This window comes from Hydra viridissima, unplaced genomic scaffold (assembly GCF_058129835.1).
Source record: "Hydra viridissima isolate aposymbiotic clone 2 unplaced genomic scaffold, HvirCarnegie_v1 scaffold_12, whole genome shotgun sequence".
Taxonomy (NCBI): Eukaryota; Metazoa; Cnidaria; class Hydrozoa; order Anthoathecata; family Hydridae; genus Hydra; species Hydra viridissima.
This window is the reverse complement of record NW_028324311.1, coordinates 5,955,879-5,976,978: the sequence shown is the minus strand read 5'-3', so window position 1 is coordinate 5,976,978 and position 21,100 is coordinate 5,955,879. Positions and strand designations below refer to the sequence as shown.

General features: G+C 31.4%; 3 protein-coding genes across 3 annotated transcripts; 2 read left to right on the top strand and 1 right to left on the bottom strand.

Moving 5' to 3' along the window:
• The first annotated feature begins 4,040 nt into the window (after positions 1-4,040).
• Positions 4,041-6,529, top strand: LOC145194448 (uncharacterized). The gene is made up of 3 exons (XM_090069603.1): positions 4,041-4,256; positions 4,872-5,050; positions 5,841-6,529. The coding sequence occupies exons 2-3, from the start codon at positions 4,886-4,888 to the stop codon at positions 6,339-6,341; spliced, it is 666 nt and encodes a 221-aa protein (XP_089925729.1). The 5' UTR covers positions 4,041-4,256; positions 4,872-4,885; the 3' UTR covers positions 6,342-6,529.
• Positions 6,530-6,753: 224 nt separating this feature from the next.
• On the bottom strand, positions 6,754-13,191 carry LOC145194149 (uncharacterized). Its single transcript, XM_090067909.1, has 12 exons — positions 13,150-13,191; positions 11,965-12,165; positions 11,717-11,895; positions 9,345-9,424; positions 9,226-9,282; positions 9,071-9,121; positions 8,603-8,905; positions 8,140-8,406; positions 7,943-8,001; positions 7,607-7,853; positions 7,237-7,461; positions 6,754-7,128 (listed from the first exon to the last, which is right to left on the bottom strand). Exons 1-12 carry the CDS (start codon positions 13,189-13,191, stop codon positions 7,001-7,003), a joined length of 1,839 nt encoding a protein of 612 aa, XP_089924035.1. The 3' UTR covers positions 6,754-7,000.
• A 3,073-nt stretch (positions 13,192-16,264) lies between these two features.
• On the top strand, positions 16,265-18,747 carry LOC145194037 (chitin deacetylase 8-like). The gene is made up of 8 exons (XM_090067819.1): positions 16,265-16,401; positions 16,503-16,605; positions 16,752-17,084; positions 17,182-17,448; positions 17,587-17,645; positions 17,735-17,981; positions 18,127-18,351; positions 18,460-18,747. The coding sequence occupies exons 2-8, from the start codon at positions 16,503-16,505 to the stop codon at positions 18,585-18,587; spliced, it is 1,362 nt and encodes a 453-aa protein (XP_089923945.1). The 5' UTR covers positions 16,265-16,401; the 3' UTR covers positions 18,588-18,747.
• Positions 18,748-21,100: the final 2,353 nt, after the last annotated feature.

Genomic DNA, 21,100 nt, shown 5'->3' with positions numbered 1-21,100 from the left:
GTTGTGTCTTTTTAATGCTCAAAACCCCAAATCATTCTTTAGAATGCGAGAAACAAGTTACTTTGAGGTACTCTTCTCCCAGAACAAGATTCTCTGCTTCCACAGAGGATTTCCACCAATTCGGACCCTCTTCACCCTAATGGACGGCCGGATTTTGGACGGTCAGTTATTTCAACTGTCCAAAATCGTTATGCGTTTCAATGGTAAACTACTGAACGCATTCACTTTATCTTGGCGGCAACCATGGCCGCCGAGAGGGGGGTGGTGGACGTGGAAGATTCCCGGGGCCCTGTGTGTGTACAAATAATGTTTACATACATACATACATACATACATACAGACAGACAGACATACATACATACATACATACATACATACATACATACATACATACATACATACATACATACATACATACATACATACATACATACATACATACATACATACATACATACATACATACATACATACATACATACATACATACATACATACATACATACATACATACATACATACATACATACATACATACATACATACATACATACATACATACATACATACATACATACATACATACATACATACATACATACATACATACATACATACATACATACATACAATCCATGTCCATCGCTGCACTTCAAATTAAAACAAAAAAGCAGCACTTCCTGCAAATTACGTTCTGTTGGCTCAAAGATTAACATAGAATAGAAAGAATTCATGTTGTTTACACTTCAGCTACATAACACATACTGATTTTTTAGTGAGAAATAATGATGCTTCAACAAGAATGTAGTTACAAGATGGTCCAATGTGATATAATGCTAATCAGGGCCGCCGAGAGCCTTCAAGCCGTCCGGGACAAAACCTTTTTTGGCGCCCTAAGATTTCGCTTCATATATATACTTAGCATAGAAGCAAAAAAGTATATTATGCCTTTATAGCTTCTTTAATTTTATTTCATTTATTTCACACTTCCTAATTTAAATAAAATTTTCGAGCTTTTTTCGAGGCAAAATTATAAATTACTTCATCATATTACAATGATTTCGCGAGATCATTTTCAATAGACAACATCATAAGATTTGAAAGTCGCTCTTGTCCCATGGTGGCTCTGAAATGGTTTTTTTGTAATCTTAAGTTTACTAAAAGATCTTTCATCCTCTGCAACGGATATTGGCATTGTGTGAAAAATGATTAATTTCGAAAATATTCGTAAATTGCTTCGAAAATAATATATATATATATATATATATATATATATATATATATATATATATATATATATATATATATATATATATATATATATATATATATATATATATATATATATATATATATATATATATATATATATAGAGAGAGAGAGAGAGAGAGAGAGAGAGACCTATTAATTTCTACTAACTCACCTTTAAATCAGTATTTTGATTAGTAGCTTTGTAAAACCGACGTAATTCTTGGAGCGTTTGTTTATTTTTTTCACATTCTTTTACCCTTTTGGAAGCCAATGCCATATTTTGGGCACCAGAAAGTTTTTTACGATTCATTATTAACAGTTACTGTAAATAACCGTACGCATCAATAAAATAATAGCATAGTCAGCTACGCAAACTCATCAAAAAATTATAAACTCAATCTCAAAAAGCAAATGTCATAAATCAATATTTCAATAGTTAAATATAAATCTTAAACATGAATTACCATAAATAAGTTGATCATTAAGAGTTGAAAAATATTTACTATTACTTTCTAAATTCTGAATAGAATTATTTCTAAATTGTATTTACAGTTTGTTATTACTAATTATCAACCTTTACGTTTTTTTACTTTAGTCTGATGAATGCGAAAATCTCAAGGGACATTTTTAATTTAACAGCGTATAGAGTACGAAATCAATGGTGAGTTCGTATTTTAAAATTTTTTCGAGGAATTAAAAATAATGGTATAACGCGAGTAATATATATATTTCAATTATGGCATTTTAAGATTAAAAAAACTATTTTTATTTTACTTCGGCATCTGGCGCCCCATCGACATCTGCCGCCCGGGACAAACTGTCCCTTTCGCCCCCCCCCCCCTCTCTCGGCAGCCCTGATGCTAGTTACGCCATCTTTTGCAATACCTTCAATAACTTATCGATAAAAATGATTGCTTTAATGAGGATAATCCTTCTAACGAATGCTCCAAGTGAAAGATAAAAATTAATTTCTTTTTTGTATTATTAGCAAAGTTTATACATATTATGCTTAATTTATACATATTATGCATAATATATTAGTAAAAATTAAAATCCAATTAACCAAACTTGCTAATATTCCGTTTACGTCAACACAAGTGTTTGCGTCTTTTAAACGTCTAAAAGACGTCTTAAGGACGTTTTTTAGAATATGTGTAAGTTTTTTAAACTGTGCATCATTTTGATGTTTTTATTTAGAAAAATCTTTCTAATACCATTAGTTCCAGTTATTTTATCAATTTCGTATAGTTTATCTTTCCGGTAGTCCTCTTCTGTTTATGCTCTCTGGTCGTTCTTTTCTGTTTATCATTCGTTTCGTTAAATTTCAATACAATTTATGAAAGTGTTTCTCTACAACTTGTATAAGACTTTTTTTTTTTTGTTCCTCTTGAATTATAATTTAACAACTAAATTAAGGTCACTCCACAATCGAATGCATTGTTGACGACTATCCAACTTCCCAATTTCCATCGATCAAGATGTAGTTGTTTTCACTTTCTCATTTATCTTTAATGTTAGGTTAGATATTGGGAGCAGTGACAACCTGCAGTCAAGTCAGAATTGGAAGCAAAAAAGGAAAACCTTAAGATTGTATATCAGCTTTCCATCTACTAAGCCCAGTGAAGCCATTGAGTTACCGGTAAATATCAATATATTTGTCATTTACCGGTAACTCAATGGCTTCACAATAAACTACTAAAATAGAGGTAGCCTTAAGTTTTTATATAGAATTTTTTTTTTTTCGGCGGAACTCTACCTTTTTTCCCTTCCCTCGCATTCTCAAGACTCAAGCTCCTTGGTGCGGGATCAATAGAAGCTTATGATGACTTTTTTAAACTAACAAAAATTTGCATCATGAATTTCGTCCACCATGACGACTAAAAAGTGGTTTTGATAAAATTTATGTTGCTGCATCAACAGAAGCATGTTACTGACAGAAAAATTAATTTTTCGTTCAAATAAAGTTTAATGCAAGTGCAAAATAAGTTTAAGTTTATCAGAAGCAGTTTTAAAATGACTAATGCTAGATAATTCGTTGTATTATCTATTTTTCAATCATCTTTTTTTTTTAAAAAAAAAAAAATTTTTAAGTTTTACACGCGATCAAATTATTTTATTATCATCGTTAATTCTTTTAGAACTTTGTCATTAACCTTTTTTTGAGAGAGAGTTTTCATTTTTCATCGCATTTTTTGTAAAAATTTGTTTAAAAAAAAGTAAAACTAACAGAAGTAATATTCACTATGAGAATTAAGATTAACAGTAATTTGGCATTTCCATTTAAGGATTGTTTATTCAGGAGAATGTAAAAACATTTTACTACGTGACGTTCTATTCTGAGTTTGCAGATAATCGTATTGGAGTTTTTCTTCACGTCCAGTCACAAACAATTCTGAGGTTTAGGTTACTCAATACCCAATTAATTGTACTCTTACCTTCAACGTGTACCAAAGTAATAAATGATAATTTCGTTTTTAAACAGTCATTGAAGTACTATATCAGTTTTAAAAAATAAATCTTGATAAAAAATTTCAAGTTTCGCCTAGAAGTTCAAAGTTCAAAGAGACTGTTGTTTGCTTAAAGCCAATTATAGCTTACTCGTAAAAACTTGTTGTTTTTTAAATCTCAATATTAAATAACAAAACGATGTAAAGCTTAAGACGCAATTATATATTTAACTACACCTCGATTAATGCAAATACAATATTTGGTTTTCCGTCATTACGCACAATGTACAAACATAGCATGCTGATCCTCCATACATAAGTTTCTTTCTTTTTTATATCATTGACGGAAAAAGCTTAAGGATGAACTAGGACTAGCGATAATAAAAGATGGTTGCTTTTCAATAGTGCGCATTGATTCCACAGCTTCCCTGTGAAAACAGTTCAAACATTAAGATGTTAGTCATCGAATTGTAACCAAAAGTTTAGTATCTTATGAAAAAAAAACGAAAAAAAAAAACGAAAGAATTATAAAGATCGCATTTAATTTTGCAGATTCGGTAAGAAAATATTTAGATAAATTGTTTTTATATCGAAAAAAATTTATATTTTTGTAAAATTCCATATCATCACGTTTAATTGTTATATATATATATATATATATATATATATATATATATATATATATATATATATATATATATATATATATATATATATATATATATATATATATATATATATATATATATATATATATATATATATATATATATATATGTATATATATATATATGTATATATATATATATATATATATGTATACATATATATATAAGCAAACAAGCTCTAAATGTCGTTGAGAGATCACTGACTCCAAGCTGCATTATATTCGATGATGTAATTGGTCTAGACTTATCTTTCGTTGTGGTAAAATAAGATGAAAGTTACACCAGTTTTTTAAAAACTTTTTGTAACGAGTACTAACGATGCTAATTCAAAATAGTAATGACTTAAACTTAACATGTGGCGAACATTTAAAAACATTTAAAAACCGTATTAACGTCTTAATTTCTAACTGATATAATTCTTAATCTTTTACGGAAGTATGGATAAAACTGTTTGATATTTGAATGGTATGAAGTTTATATTTTAAAAGGAATAAATATTTCCAGGAATAAATATTTAAATGGAAATTGGGCTGAAGTATGTGTTTTCGGGCGATCTGATTGTCAGGTGCAGATATGTGAACGGGCATCCGATTCCAGTGGAAGTTGTTGACATCGTTGACGTCCTAGAAACGTTAAGGAGTTGTCTGAAGATCCAAGGAGCTTCGAGAAGTAGAGCTGTATCGGTAAGCACAATGCTTTTTTCATTTAAAGTAAAAGAAAAAAAATTAATTTCATTCGCACCTTTCTACCATGAAGGGTTTATTGAAACCCTTCGGTTGTGTAGTTCCTAAATAAATCCTCCGACTATGGAACACTTTTGTACTTGTATACAAGATATCTTCCTGCCATGAAGCACTTGTTTAAATGTAAATTTATTAATTATCCTGCAATAAAGCGACAATATCGCAATATATTAGTAAAATCTAGTGTAAAAATATATACTCATTGTTTCTTTTTTTTTTGTTTTTTTTTTTTGTTTGCTTTAAGCGAGCGATTTTTTTTTTTAAAAAAAAAACATTACGGTGTCTAACAAGAAATTAAAAGAAACTGTAAAAGTTAGTTCTCCCGACTTTTGGTAACTGTGAAATCTTGAAAATGCGACAGTCGCGAAATTTGAACTCGTGAAATCAAAATATTTTGTAGTTAGTCTCTAACTGTGAAAATTTCTTCCCGCAAAACAATATACAGCTATAAATAAAGCTTCCCCCCCTCTCCCCCAATGTTTTCGTTTTTGATTTTCATTTTGTTGCGTGGTTAATTGTGCGATGAATTGACATTAATTAACATTTTAATATTGCAATTTTTTTTATCATATTAAAATTTGCAGAATTTTAAATTAAAAACATTGGTGTTTTTTTTTTTCGATTTTCATTTCGATTGGTGTTGGTTGCCACGATCCTTTCATGTACTTAAACATCTTTTTAAAACATTTCTGAGGAAACAAAATAATTGAGCTTATTTTTTTCCTTTTAGGATCCTGGGTTAAAAAGAAAACCTTTCCTTACTCTAAAAGAACATATTTTACATTCGAGCTGTTCTGCAACCAATCCAAAATCTTCGAAACGTTCATCCCTTAAATCAGTGTATTACGACCAGACAGACTCTGTCATTTTACAAATGTCACCAGCTATGCAATCAAGGCGGCTCAAAAAGCACCCGATTGTTGCCGAAGTTCTGGTTGATTCAGAGACTGAAGATGAAAAAGTGCTTGATAAATCAAAACATTTAAATGACCCGACGGAAGAAGACAAACCTTTAGATTTTGTATACATCAGTACTTTCGATAGACTGGAAAAAGCAGAGCATTTCTTGCGTAAACTTAGGAGTACTAAAATGACATTTTCCATTGAAATAGATGTTGGGGTTGAAAATCAAATCTCAATATCTTATCAGGAACTCCTTAATTTTGATTGCGAGTATATGGTTTTAAAATGTAGCAAAAATGAATGCCTCGTTTTCATTAAGCCATTCTAGTTTCATTGAAAACTAAATTTCACTGAAAACTAAATCGTATACATAAATTTTTAAACTCTTGGTATTTATTGTTATGAATTTGTAAAAATTCTTTGGTTACTGTGTAATCTCTTTAAAGTTATAAATATTTGAGCCGTTGAGCCGGCATTACATTGCACAAAATGAAATATAGATTGAACGTTTTGTTATTATTTAGCTTTATTAAAGTCAAAACTTTTTTTTATCGTAAGAAAAAAAAATTTAAACGCTACTTAAAGAATTTGAAATTTGGTGAAAATTTCTTTTAACATAATTTGATGATGAAAATGGAAAATGAAATGGAATAATTTTTTTTTATTTATAAAAAGTTTGTATAAAAAACCACAAAAGTTTAAATAAATACTTAAAAGATAACTTTTTCATACACCTTGACTTCCTAAATGATCCAACCAAAATTTTGTAATGTTTCTGGTCAATGTAAATAACTGAATGACGAAACGAGTACGTTCTGAAAGTACTTATGCTAGCATCAAACAAAAACGCATTTTTCACTTTCCTTAAAAAACAAAATATAAACCGATAAATAATCTTTCCTTAAAAAACAAAATATAAACCGATAAATAATCGTTGACTATGCATTATAAACGTCCGAGTCGTTCCGAATACGCTTCGCAACACTGCTATCGATCACACGAAAAAGGTCTGTTATCGAGACCGATTGGCGATTGAACCCACTGAAGAGCCTGTGCAACGGTTACAAAATGCACGTCGCTAAGCATTCGAACCTCGTTTATAAATCTAATGAAAGCTGAAAGAAAAAGAAGTGATTCTCTGTTTGCTCAAAGAGTCTTACATTTCAACAACTCATCAACTACAAAAACATTTAAAGCTCAAATGAAAGTTCTCTTGTGCTTACCGCTCTTTCTAGAAGGTTTGTTATCGAACCAGAACGAATCTGAAAAGATGGGAAACGGTTGCTTGTTGTCGTTGTAGTGAAGGTTGAAGTTTGTCATCAGCATCGTAAACACGCTCTCTTCGTCATCGTAGAGCTGGCACTCGCTGATAGTTGATACAAAGTCCGACCCTGATACGTTGCACTTCCATTGTGTCAATGGAACCTCCCACAACCCCGGATAGAAATCTAAAGCAATAACGCTTGTCGTTTACAAACGGCGGACAAGACAAAAAATCCAATTCAGTTGACTTACTTTGCACGACTTAATTTGTCGTTTGAAAGTTAGAAGAAGCTTCTGAAAAGCTTAAACGTAAGGAAATAAGGTACTTACTCTTTGGACAGTTCGTCATGTAACATCCTAAGGGCGACGAATAATCAAAAGTGTATGGCCACCATCTTTCGTCTGGGTATGTCACAATGGAGCTGTCGTACAAGAAGCCTTTTGCGGCTAACACTTCAAACGTACTCTCCGTACTCTCAAGAAACGGGTTTCTCCAGCCTTGAGTGTTCACGTTGACTTCGAGCTTAATGGTATTCATTTGGTCGACAATCTCCGACTCCAGCTCTTTGAAAGACGCCTGCAAAAAGAAAGACGAGTCAATCACTTTAAATCGACTCACGATACGATCCTCTAAAGCGCATCGAACAAGCTCTTTTAAAAACTTACGTTGACCCACCACGTTGAGGGAAATCGGTGAGACACCGAGTGATCAGCAATCTCGTGTCCTAAAGTATGTAAAAGTAAAGTCAAACAGAAGTTGTTTGTGTCAGAGCGCAAAAAACAAAGTAACAACAACAACAGAGCGCAAAAAACAAAGTAACAACAACAACAAAACGCAACGACGTAGTGCAAAAACACGTTACCCTTCTCCCACAGCATTTTCACCAAGCTGTAGTTCGTATTTTCTCCGGATACAAAAAACGTCGCTTTGATCGGGCAGCCGTTGAAATTGGTGACGCCATCAAGCAAGTCTTTGTACAGCTGGAAGTTAGCTGATGTAACACCGTCGTCCATGGTTAGCAAGATCATTTGTGGCGTGTTAGCTTTTGATAAGTTGCCGGGAATGTCTGGTCCAGCGCATCTGCACTTTGGTAAAAGACACTCCAAAGGGTTGCAAGGTTTTACAGAAGCTAAAAGTTTAAAACGGCATATTTTTAACAATAGGGCGGTTAGCGTCTCGGTTATAAAGAAAGCGTTCAGTATTTTATTATTTCAATTTGTGTTCATTAGCTATTAATTTAACATGATATTGATATTTATTGCGCGGTCAGCATTTTAGTTTCAGATAAAACGTGTTTTTAATTTTTTTGTGTTACTTTAGATTACCTGATGGCTGTGTTTGTGTTGGCGTTACGGGTCCTTCCGAGGTTTCTATAGTTATAACGTTTGCTGTTAAGGGTATTGTGTCAATAACAAGTGTAGTCTCTGTAGAAATTACGTCTGTTGGTAATGTGTTGCTCAATGGTGATGAACTAGCTAAAGCATCCGACACTGGAACAACTATCGGAAGCTCTTCTGATGCTTCCGTTGGTGGGGCATTTTCCTCTCGATCTTTTGTATCAACAGGCTGTAGAGCACCATCATCTTCACTGCCTAAAACACCACCTTCCAAAGATAAATCAGAAACCGCTAAAAATATAAAATCCACAATCTCTATTTTACACGCACAAATAAACAAAAGCATCTGTTCAAAAGAAAAAATTTTCAGTTTGTTTCTTGATGATCAAAAAAAAAAAACTAACCGTGTCGTAATCGTTTTAAAACAAACTATCTTTTCGCTGGTTTTGTGGTTACAAGGTTGAGGACACAAAGTAAACAAGTCACCAATAGCAATTCTCTTAAGGTCTTTGGTAACCATAAAAAGAAAAACATAGTTCACGTTATATGAACGAGTTTAATCAGAAAAGTTGTCTAGTGAAAAAAGGAAAAAAATCTAGCAATGAGCTTACCTTCATTGAACTGAGTCTTTAAAAAACGTTTATTTGATTCACTTAAAAGCTTTTGCACTGAAAGATAATTCAAGGTTTTGCCTATCAACAATTTATAACAATTTCAACGGAAGGAAAACTGCTTGTAAACTGCTCTACGTAATTTACAAATGGGGCAAGTGTTAAACTTGTTATTAAATCGTTAACAAAAGCACCGTGTCTATTAATTACTATAATTAATGTAATTTAATATAAAATTATTATAATTATTATAACTATTATATTCAGCAGATTCTTATAGTATATTTAAAAAGGAGCTTGTCTTTTATTCTTAAAATCCAGACGCTTACGGAAAAATAATATTTTTGAATGAAATGAAGAGATATTTTACTGAAAGTTGTTTTCTGAAATCGCTTTTCATTTAATTAAAATTTTGTATCACGTTCAATTAGATCTCGCTGTTATTCATAATCCTGGCGTGATGGAAAAAAAATTTATAATCATATTTCATATCAGAGTATTTAATCTTGTCAATTATAAAAATTGAGGACATTTTAAAAAAGTCTATACTATCTCAATTTAGATTGTGTGACCATAGTCTAAATTGAAATGGAATTAGCTTTTTATTACCCTGACACATTACACCGGGTGAATAAAAATGAGCAATTGCTTTTACTCAGTAATTGGTCAACTTTATGTGAATAAAAAACTTCGGCAGTTTTCCTCATATTTTTATTCGCGTAAAGGTGAGCAATTTACTCAGTAATTGTTTAATTTTACGTGAATAAAAACTAAAGAAAAGTTGTTGAAGTTTTTATTCACGTAAAGCTGACCAATTACTGAGTAAAAGCAATTGCTCATTTTTATTCACCCGGCCTGTTGGATCACTTTTTACTTTTTTATTGATTATTTCAGTTTTTGTAAGTGCGAAAATTTTCCTAAAAAATCAACTCCGATATAAATGAGCTTGTAAGTTAAACTGAAAAACTCATAACTAATAAATTCAAAATCTATTTTATATGGTCCTTATTTTGGTGTTGGAAAAGGAGTCTGGTCTTGATAGTGTTAAAAACTAACATTTTACTTTTAATAGTAAAAAATGAAAAGTGTAATTGTAAGATTTAAAGACTCTAACAAAGCTGTACAAATAAAGATAACAATATTCACATAAATGATATCAAAGAGATATAAATGATATCAGAAAGATATAAATGGTATCAGTGAGATATAAATGATATCAGAGAGATATAAATGATATCAGTGAGATATAAATGATATCAGAGAAATATAAATGATATCAGTGAGATATAAATGATATCAGAGAGATATAAATGATATCAGTGAGATATAGAAGAGCGCTCCTAATATTTTACAAAATTCCCCTGATCTAACGTGTCCCGACTGCCTCTATAACATGACATGATAAAGTTGTGCAAAAAAATTTTTTTTTTTAATATTATTTGAAATTCAGATCAGAAATTATTTTATAATGAATTGTATATTTGCATTCAGCAAATGCAACCTGTAATGTAAGAAATTCTTAACATAATTTACTTTCTAATTTAAACATGTTGTGTACCTATGTTCCCCATGTAATGGAGCATTGGTACAATAAGCTATGTTTAGAAAAAAATAATTTCGTAAAAGATATTTTGAAAAAATAAAAGTTTCAATAATTTAATATTTAATAATTATTTGATAATTACTTAAATAAATATTTAATAGTTTCGAAAAAAAAAAATTAAAAAAAAAATATTTTTGAGTTCAAGTGAGTGATAACATTTGTCTAGAGATATAATCACTGTTATTTAACACAAGAGTGGTTCTAAATAACTTAGAAGCAGGGAATTTAATAATAATAAAAATAACAAGGGAGAAGGAAGTTCTTATAAAACTTGCCCATTTTATGTTAATAAAAAAAAATAAATGTATTTTAATGCTCAAAAATCTTCTGAGGACAGTTTAAAACATAATGTCAATCTCTAATCAAACAAAATTATAAATTGATCCTGCTCTTCTACTTCTTTGGCCACCCCATGGTCATCGTTGTTCTCTGTTAATTGGTTCCCTCACGAAAACATTACTACTTTCTAACATTCTTATCATGTTGTCTCTTAAAGATTGGGGGATCTTTTTTGAATCCACCCTCAGTTGTTTTAGCATCATTTCTGCTCAAATTCTAAGTAGTTTGCTCTCAGTGGATAAAGCAGGTCATTATCATTGATTTGTAAATCCCCAGTCAAAAATTAATAATTGTGGGAGTCTTAATAAAGTATCAGGGGTTGAGAAAAAATCAATTAACGTGCAAGGGGATAGAAAAAAAATCTAAAAATTAGTTTTCGACTTCTCTTTTACATTAAGCAGCCGAGAGTTAAACCTTACATTACTTCCTGTTGATGCTTCAATTGAAAATAGAATGTGAATAGGATCGAATGTGATGGGATCCAAAAGTCATTTGTATAAGTATACGACTATAGTTGTTCTAATTGTCCACGTGCGCTCATGTACGCACATAAATGCTACTTTAGCATCTTTTTCTAAATATTGAATTTCTTCTACCATTGCAATCCAACGAAATGATTCAATGCACACTATTGAATTGTTGACTTTGAACAAAGTAAAAGTTAAGCATATATTTGCACTTTTCCTTGTTTGTATAATGCAGATGGCATCATTTGATATTGGGTTAAGCTAAAATATAATTTGAGAATTATCACATCAGCCAACATTTTTTTTTCAAAAACATGTGTTTGCAAATACAAAAGAAATAGTTTCTTCTTCTCTTCTTCTCTTCTTCTCTTCTTCTCTTCTTCTCTTCTTCTCTTCTTCTCTTCTTCTCTTCTTCTCTTCTTCTCTTCTTCTCTTCTTCTCTTCTTCTCTTCTTCTCTTCTTCTCTTCTTCTCTTCTTCTCTTCTTCTCTTCTTCTCTTCTTCTCTTCTTCTCTTCTTCTCTTCTTCTCTTCTTTTTTTAGTAAAATTAAATACAGTGAACAAAAAAGAACATAAAATTTTCAAAAAAAAAAAAGTTAGCACCGATCTCCCTAGTTGTTTTTAAAAACCTTTTTTCAACTTTTTGTGTGTGTTGTATTAAACAAGATCAAAGATAATTGGCAGATTTCAAATTTCATCAATAAAAAAATTTCTTTCAAAACTTATGACATTTTAAAGCTTTTTTTAAAGAGAGTATAATGAGGAGTTTTAAACAATACATGGTCATAAATCGTAAACAAAAGGAGATTTTTTAATGAAAATTGAAATCTATCGATGAATTTTGATCAATTTTATGATAGAACAAAAAAAATTTTATAATTTTAAGAGACGTTGTTCTAGGAAGGGGACATTAGGCGTTGGGGAGAAACCTGGTTAGCTCAATTACCCTAATTTTTGTAAGCCATCCTCATTCGACACTAGTATCGGCATAATAGAAATCTGAGTGTGCCACATACCTCTTAGTCTTGAGTAAAGGAACTTCATTTTTGGAACAAGGAAATGTTTTCTAATTATAATCAAAAAAATATTTCTGGGGATGTTTGTTGGGTCTTTGAGCACATGTTTTTTTGTTGTTTTTTTTTAACTATTATCATTGATTAATTTTAGTTTGTTTAAATTAATGTAGAGGTAGGAATTGGCGAGTTCGAGTTTAAGGCTTAATAAATTCGAAAAACTCGATTAACCTTGAGCTAATTGATTATCGAATTTGTCAAGTTTGGGAATTATCTAAATAAAGCATGAAGCTGAATTGATAAATGCCTCCCGGCTGCAGATTTCCAGCGGCCATTCTGTCGAAAAACCAAATCATTTTTCCTACAAACTTTAGTTTTAAAAAGGATTGCAAACAATATTGTTTACTCATAAATACTCAATCGGGAAGAATTCTTCGGTTGTAGTCCTTTCGTTTGTAAAATTTTCCTGAGCCATATCGCCTGGTGCTTCAACAGCAGTTTACCACCTTGTGTTTTTCCAAAGGTCCTTGGTAACGATCATCCATTGTCTTAAAACCTTTTTAGTACCGCTCTCCTTTAGATAACCCCATGAGTCATCTTGATTAGTTTCCTGGTCAAGATGGCTCATATAAATCATCTTGACCAGGAAACTGGTCAAGATGACTATTTATAAAAAAAGGTTTTATACTTATTTTGCATTCAAGATCACAAATGACTTTCAACATCCTAACAACTAAATCTGCAGAGCTTTCTGCTTTTTCATTTCTAAGAACGTTTTTTTCCAATAACCATAAACGACAATCGAGTTGTTTTCTTCATGCAAATCGAATGGCTTTTGTACCATTTTTTACCAATTATGATTATTTTAAAACTTTTATTTAGCAATTCAAATGTGTTTTATACTTTTTTTCTTTTTTAAATATATTTTATGGAGGACCAATAGAAACCTAACAATAAAATGTTTTTGATTGTTTTAACGAATTCTTTACCATTTACAAGAAGTTTATCCTCTAAACTTTTATCAAAACAAAAAAAGAGTCAATATTTCATCAAATCATTCTTTTTTTATTCAAGATCCATAAAATGGTCATCAAAGTCATGGATTCAAACCAAGGCTGAAAGATTTTGCAAAAAATCTTCTTGTTCTTTTTTTCTACCATCCAAATCTGGGATCTGGAAAGTGGTTAATTATTGAATGGCTTCCTTGCTAGTCACAAAAGGCCTTTTCTTAAAAGACTTAGAAAAAAATACCCAAGATATAATTTTAGCTGCTTATGAATCATCATCAGCATCATAAAGATTTTTTTCTGAATCAGGCGGCACAGTCACAAGCAAACGATCAAACTTTGATGTAAACATCTAAAAAAAAACTTGTTTACATTAAGATTCGGTCCGAGAGTATTGATTTTTGACGATCTAATTTATCGATAATGGATTGATTTATATTCTCAAAGAATTATAATGTTAGTTAAATAAATTTGTTAAAATTAATAATTGTGTTCAAATTTATAAATTTGATCAACTTGATAAATTTGTGAAACTGATTGAAATATTTTATTAAATATGACAAACTTTACTATATCACAAGCTTGTACCAAAAATTTGACGAACTTGCACGTGTTCAATAAAGGTTTACCTGTAAACTAGCTTGGACTTGGTCTTACTCTTAGTCTCAGTAATTTGGTTTGAATTTTTTTTTAAGTAAAAAAATTGACTCATTGGATATAAGAAGGAAGCCTTCATCAATAGTCCACTTTTTTGTTCCTTTTCTGAAAATTTTCTTGGAAAATACTTATTAAAAAAAAAAAAAAAAGAGATTGTTTTTCTGATTGATATTATGGCAGACATAAACAAAATGCGTTTAGCCAGAATCTGTTGCCTATTATTGGATTGATGTACGCCCGACCTCGAAACAGACTGAACTTCACACCACTACCCACGGTGATACCTGAGGTGAAAAGATTTTATGTTGACGCATTTCCTCGAGAGCGCCATAGGTATAGGCGTATAGTTTAATTGCGTGTAATAAATTGCAATATATTGCAAATCAGCATAATAAATGAACTTTTACATAAATTAACTTGTTTTTACATAAATTAACTTGTTTTTACATAAATTAACTTGTTTTTACATAAATTAACTTGTTCGTAAAAACGTATTATCTAAAAGTACAAAATGGCATTGAGCTGGACTCTTATTCTATGTAGTGGTTTCCGCTATAATCTACTGTGACTATTAGCCTTTAGCTATTGTATGAATAAGCGGAAACCAAAAGGTCAATTAAAGTATCTTATTGAAAAATTGTTTGAAAATATTGTTTGAAAAAAGTTAAGAATACCGCATATGCAATGATTAGTAGTGTGTACAAAAAGTTGGATGCTGTTCGTAAATACGGTGAAGCTGTGTTGTTGTTATCTGCCTGAAAACTAGTGCTGTGTAGTGTATAAAACTAATGCTGCTGCATCATGCTTTTTACAGAATTCAAATTTTTTTAATAAGTGAACACATGTTACTTTAGAAAATGAAATCAATATCTTATATATTAAGCAAAAAGTCTGTATATGTGTGTTTGCTTTTCCCTTATAGAAATCACACCTTAAGACCAATTTTCACCAAATTTAGGATGAGGAACTAATTTTACAAGGGCCAGGTCAATAGGTATATTTCGGTCCCAGGGGTGGATCTTGGGTGTCGCCTCGCTTTACTACAGATAGTACACCTAGGAGCGGGAATTTCAAAAGTTGTCTATAGTAAAAGTTCTGTAGGTGCGTGGGTACCTCCTCAAGGTTACAGTGAATGAGAGGTTACAAGAAAGAGTATGAATTTCACACTCATCAAAATTTCACGTGGATTTTTCCATTTTCATCTAGAAAATCCCTTTCAGCAACTATGACTTACATTAAATCTCATACAACAGCTAAACAGCATAAAATATCTTCCTACAATGAGACAGGATTGGTTTAAATAGCAGCTGTTGTATAACATAACGTTTTTTGGGAAACTTGCTAGATACGTTTATGCTAATGTTGTAACTTTCAGGGACCACTAATGTAATAATTAAAATGTAGGTTAAAAAATTAAATTTTTAAAATAAAAATTAAACTTTTAAAATAATATATAAATTTTAAAATAGACCAAATCAGAAAGTCTTGCAGTTAGAAGTATTGGGTAATTATTACATCTAACAATGGAACAATCGCAGACATTTCATTTATGTAATTTGAAAAATTTTTTAATAGTGTTTTTCATAACAGCATGAAAAAAAACGATTATTAAAGCCAACGTAAAGCAGGAGTAACTCTGTATTTCCTTTTTGAAAATTCATTCAAAAAAACTGATACAAATAAGTGTGAAATATCTTTCTAAAATACGAAAAAAACAACTAATCTTTTATAACATACTATAAACGTTAAAAATAATAAAAACCTAAACGGAAACTTCTGCAGCTGTAAAGGAAAACTTCCTAAGCACAGAAGAATAATTGCAAGCGAGGCTTTTGTTAACTATGATAATTTTATATTAACTTATAATAGTTATAATAATTAACAGACACGATGCTTTTGTTAACGATTTGATAAAAAGTTTAACACTTGCCCCATTTGTAAATTACGTAGAGCAGTTTACAACCAGTTTTCCTTCCGTTGAAATTGCTATAAATTGTTGATGGCAAAACCTCATAATAACATTCAATGCAAAGGGTTTTAATTTAAATCAACGTTGGTCGTCAAACGAATAAAAAGTTTATTTCAACGAAGGTAAACTCTTTGTTCCTTTGTTTTTTTTTTGTTTTTTTATAACATTTATAGGAACTTATTCGAATATCTCTAACTATGCTTTTATTTTATGGCTATCCTAGATGATTAGAGAATTGCTATTGGTGACTTGTATACTTTGTGTTCTCAACCTTGTGACTGCAAAACCAACGAGTCCAGAGTTTGTTTTAAAACGCTTGCGACACGGTTAGTTATTGCTCCTTAAAAAAAAAAAAAAATTTTGAAAAACTTGTTATCTTCTTTGAAAAGATTTCGGATCTTTCGGACCGTTGTTTTATTATACTTTAATCAAATTTAGAGAATAGAGGAGAATGATGAATTTTATAATTTAGCGGTCTCTGATTTATCGTCTGAAGATGATGGTGGAGACTCAGGAGTTAGTTTAGGTAGTCAAGAGGAAGTTACTCTGCCGTCTGATAACACCAACAATCAAGAGGAAGATACTCCACCAATTGAAGCTTTGGAAGGGTCTTCAACAAGTATTCCAGAGTTGGATGCTTCAGCTGATTCTTCACCATCGAGTAACACACTATCAACAGATGTATCAGCTACAGAGGCTACAACTGTTCTTGAGACAAAACCTTCTACAATAGACTCTATAATTGTTGAAACCACAGGAGAACTTACAGCACCAACACAAGCGGCTAATGAAGCACAACCTATAGGTAATCTGAAATTAAAATAATAAAATACTGAACGCTTTCTTTATAACCGAGACGCTAACCGCCCTATTGTTAAAAATATGCCGTTTTAAACTTTTAGCTTCTGTAAAACCTTGCAACCCTTTGGAGTGTCTTTTACCAAAGTGCAGATGCGCTGGACCAGACATTCCCGGCAACTTATCAAAAGCTAACACGCCACAAATGATCTTGCTAACCATGGACGACGGTGTTACATCAGCTAACTTCCAGCTGTACAAAGACTTGCTTGATGGCGTCACCAATTTCAACGGCTGCCCGATCAAAGCGACGTTTTTTGTATCCGGAGAAAATACGAACTACAGCTTGGTGAAAATGCTGTGGGAGAAGGGTAACGTGTTTTTGCACTACGTCGTTGCGTTTTGTTGTTGTTGTTACTTTGTTTTTTGCGCTCTGTTGTTGTTGTTACTTTGTTTTTTGCGCTCTGACACAAACAACTTCTGTTTGACTTTACTTTTACATACTTTAGGACACGAGATTGCTGATCACTCGGTGTCTCACCGATTTCCCTCAACGTGGTGGGTCAACGTAAGTTTTTAAAAGAGCTTGTTCGATGCGCTTTAGAGGATCGTATCGTGAGTCGATTTAAAGTGATTGACTCGTCTTTCTTTTTGCAGGCGTCTTTCAAAGAGCTGGAGTCGGAGATTGTCGACCAAATGAATACCATTAAGCTCGAAGTCAACGTGAACACTCAAGGCTGGAGAAACCCGTTTCTTGAGAGTACGGAGAGTACGTTTGAAGTGTTAGCCGCAAAAGGCTTCTTGTACGACAGCTCCATTGTGACATACCCAGACGAAAGATGGTGGCCATACACTTTTGATTATTCGTCGCCCTTAGGATGTTACATGACGAACTGTCCAAAGAGTAAGTACCTTATTTCCTTACGTTTAAGCTTTTCAGAAGCTTCTTCTAACTTTCAAACGACAAATTAAGTCGTGCAAAGTAAGTCAACTGAATTGGATTTTTTGTCTTGTCCGCCGTTTGTAAACGACAAGCGTTATTGCTTTAGATTTCTATCCGGGGTTGTGGGAGGTTCCATTGACACAATGGAAGTGCAACGTATCAGGGTCGGACTTTGTATCAACTATCAGCGAGTGCCAGCTCTACGATGACGAAGAGAGCGTGTTTACGATGCTGATGACAAACTTCAACCTTCACTACAACGACAACAAGCAACCGTTTCCCATCTTTTCAGATTCGTTCTGGTTCGATAACAAACCTTCTAGAAAGAGCGGTAAGCACAAGAGAACTTTCATTTGAGCTTTAAATGTTTTTGTAGTTGATGAGTTGTTGAAATGTAAGACTCTTTGAGCAAACAGAGAATCACTTCTTTTTCTTTCAGCTTTCATTAGATTTATAAACGAGGTTCGAATGCTTAGCGACGTGCATTTTGTAACCGTTGCACAGGCTCTTCAGTGGGTTCAATCGCCAATCGGTCTCGATAACAGACCTTTTTCGTGTGATCGATAGCAGTGTTGCGAAGCGTATTCGGAACGACTCGGACGTTTATAATGCATAGTCAACGATTATTTATCGGTTTATATTTTGTTTTTTAAGGAAAGATTTTTTATCGGTTTATATTTTGTTTTTTAAGGAAAGTGAAAAATGCGTTTTTGTTTGATGCTAGCATAAGTACTTTCAGAACGTACTCGTTTCGTCATTCAGTAATTTAGATGCGTTTGATCAATAACGTTACAAAAGCAAGGTCTTTCACAAGACCAGTCCTTGTACTGCGTCTAACGAACAAAAGTTCATATTATTTTTTTGCTTTTAGGGAAATGGTGAAAAAGTTTAAATGAGTGTTTATAAACTATTAAACTGTGTTTTGACGCTAAAACCTGTCTTTGCGTTTGTCATATCGACGCTGAGGGAATTAAAGAATCTCGTCAATTTTTGTACCGTTGGTAGTGTTATTGTTGTTAAATTTAAAATGGGGAGGAAATCTTTTCTTTTGTCTGTTCTTTGCTTTTGTTGTTAGCTTTGTTGAAAATAATGTTAGGAACTCATCTTTACATTTCATCGATTTGTTGTATAATTTGTTGATAAAAATACACAATACTTGGTGTATCGTAATTGACGTAATAAATTTCAGAATGTACGTTTTTATTTAATATTTATGTTTTAATATAAACATATTTGTTGCTTGAACTCTTTGTTTTAATATTTATTATTGTTAATTAGTAAAATGATTTATTATTTTTTTAAAGTTATGTTTTTTTCTTTTAAATATTTTGTTTTAAAAGCAATTTTCCATTTTTTGCAAAGTTTTTGTAAAATTGTAGATGCATAATAAATGCAAATCGCGATTTGTTAAATTTTTGCTGACATTATTTTTGGTAAACATTTTGTTGACAAAAAAGCTGCTCGTTTTATTTCGTCGATAAATTTAACCCCCCAAAAAATATTGCATGTCGATCACGTGCATAAAAAGTTGCAAGGAAGCTGTGTTAGGTTTTAGAATTTACCGGTGATATGAACTTTTTCAGTTGATAACACAGAAACTAAAATGTGTTAAAGAAATTATGTAAGTTTTTAAATAAATAAAATTAGATTTCAAGGTTTATTTTGATCAAAGTTTACACAATGAATAAAAAAATATGTAGCATAATATGGGTGTAAAGTATCTTCTGGTGTTCGTAATATAAAAATTAAAAAGATAAATATCGAAATTGATTATTTATTAAAGCAAGGCGTGTCAAAATTTAAAAAGGTAGTTCTAAAAATGGGTTTCTTAACGATGAGGCGTTAGTGTATTGTTTCCATGGTACCTCTTGGTTTGAATTTTAAGCACTTTAAGAGAATTTTCTGAGTTAAAATCATATTTATGTATAATATATTTATCTGCATACAAAAGCTATAATTAAAATTGTAAATATTGTTTTTATCTGCATAAAAACAATATTTAATCTTAACCGTACTTCTAAGTTAACAATCAATTTAAAATTGCTCAATTCATAGCAGCAGTAAGTGAAAACAAAACGAAAGACGTCAAATGAGCCACTATGTTGGGCCTAGCAGAAAGACTAAATTCAATGTATAATTTCCGTAATTTAAACTGCCAGTTTTAATTACGGAAATTATACATTTTCTATCGAAGTTTTATAGAAAATCCAATAAATGTTGATTTCAATATTTTTACTCACCAGGTAATGAAAACTTTTTGGTTAAAAAATAGTTCGTGTTTCAATCACTTTGGAGACGTTAGCCTTTAAGACCAGATTTCTTTTAAGACCAGATTTCTGAAGGTTTTGAATGAGGTTACAGTTAAAACATAACCTCTGTTAAGAAGATCCTTCTTTCTTTTTAAACAATTTTTCACGTTTCTTTTACGCGTGACCTTACGCGTGAATGTTTGTGGCTTGATGGTTACTTAGGATTTATATTTGCGAGAAGTACAACCTCTTTTTTCTTTTTTTTTTAAGTTAAGTTAACAAAATAAAAGAAGTAAAAATAAGCACATTAAACAGCCAACCAAAACGATGTTCCAAGATGTACGGAGCTGAAAAGAAACTTAAAAAAAAAAAATTGAAAAAAAAAAATTAAACTTAGGTTCATGTTACTTGAAAAAGTTAAAAAGTATTAGAAAAACATCCACTCAAAAAACTGAGTGAACCTCCGGTTTTTCGAAAAAGAATCCGATTTTAAAAGAAGAATTTCGTGATAAAGAAAAGTTTATCTCAAGCGTTTGCATTTCTCGATATAAAATTTGCACCTTTATTATCAAACTTGTTTTAAAAGACTTCTTTGTGAGGAGAACACAGTAAATAGAGAATTAGCGGATTATATACTCCTAGATTTCTAATTTAAATATGCATATATTTGCTTAAACTTAATCTTGCTTAAAAACCACCGATGATTACTCGATCATTGATGCGAATATTGTTACTGTCACTACTAAAGCTACCGTTGCTTAAATTATTAGCCACTGTCTATTTAGAATCAAACTACTGTGTTTAACAAATGAGCGTTATTCATAGAATCAC

Excerpts from the sequence above, each read along its gene's own strand:
- LOC145194448 (XM_090069603.1), top strand. The coding sequence starts at position 4,886 with ATGGAAATTGGGCTGAAGTATGTGTTTTCGGGCGATCTGATTGTCAGG. Across the intron at positions 5,051-5,840 it reads CGAGAAGTAGAGCTGTATCG|GATCCTGGGTTAAAAAGAAA; the intron begins GTAAGCACAATG and ends TTTTCCTTTTAG.
- LOC145194149 (XM_090067909.1), bottom strand. The coding sequence starts at position 13,191 with ATGGATGATCGTTACCAAGGACCTTTGGAAAAACACAAGGTG. Across the intron at positions 8,906-9,070 it reads TACTTTGTGTCCTCAACCTT|CGGTTTCTGATTTATCTTTG; the intron begins GTAACCACAAAA and ends TTATATTTTTAG. Across the intron at positions 7,129-7,236 it reads CAAACCTTCTAGAAAGAGCG|CTTTCATTAGATTTATAAAC; the intron begins GTAAGCACAAGA and ends TTTTTCTTTCAG.
- LOC145194037 (XM_090067819.1), top strand. The coding sequence starts at position 16,503 with ATGATTAGAGAATTGCTATTGGTGACTTGTATACTTTGTGTTCTCAAC. Across the intron at positions 17,085-17,181 it reads TAATGAAGCACAACCTATAG|CTTCTGTAAAACCTTGCAAC; the intron begins GTAATCTGAAAT and ends TTAAACTTTTAG. Across the intron at positions 17,646-17,734 it reads CCTCAACGTGGTGGGTCAAC|GCGTCTTTCAAAGAGCTGGA; the intron begins GTAAGTTTTTAA and ends TTCTTTTTGCAG.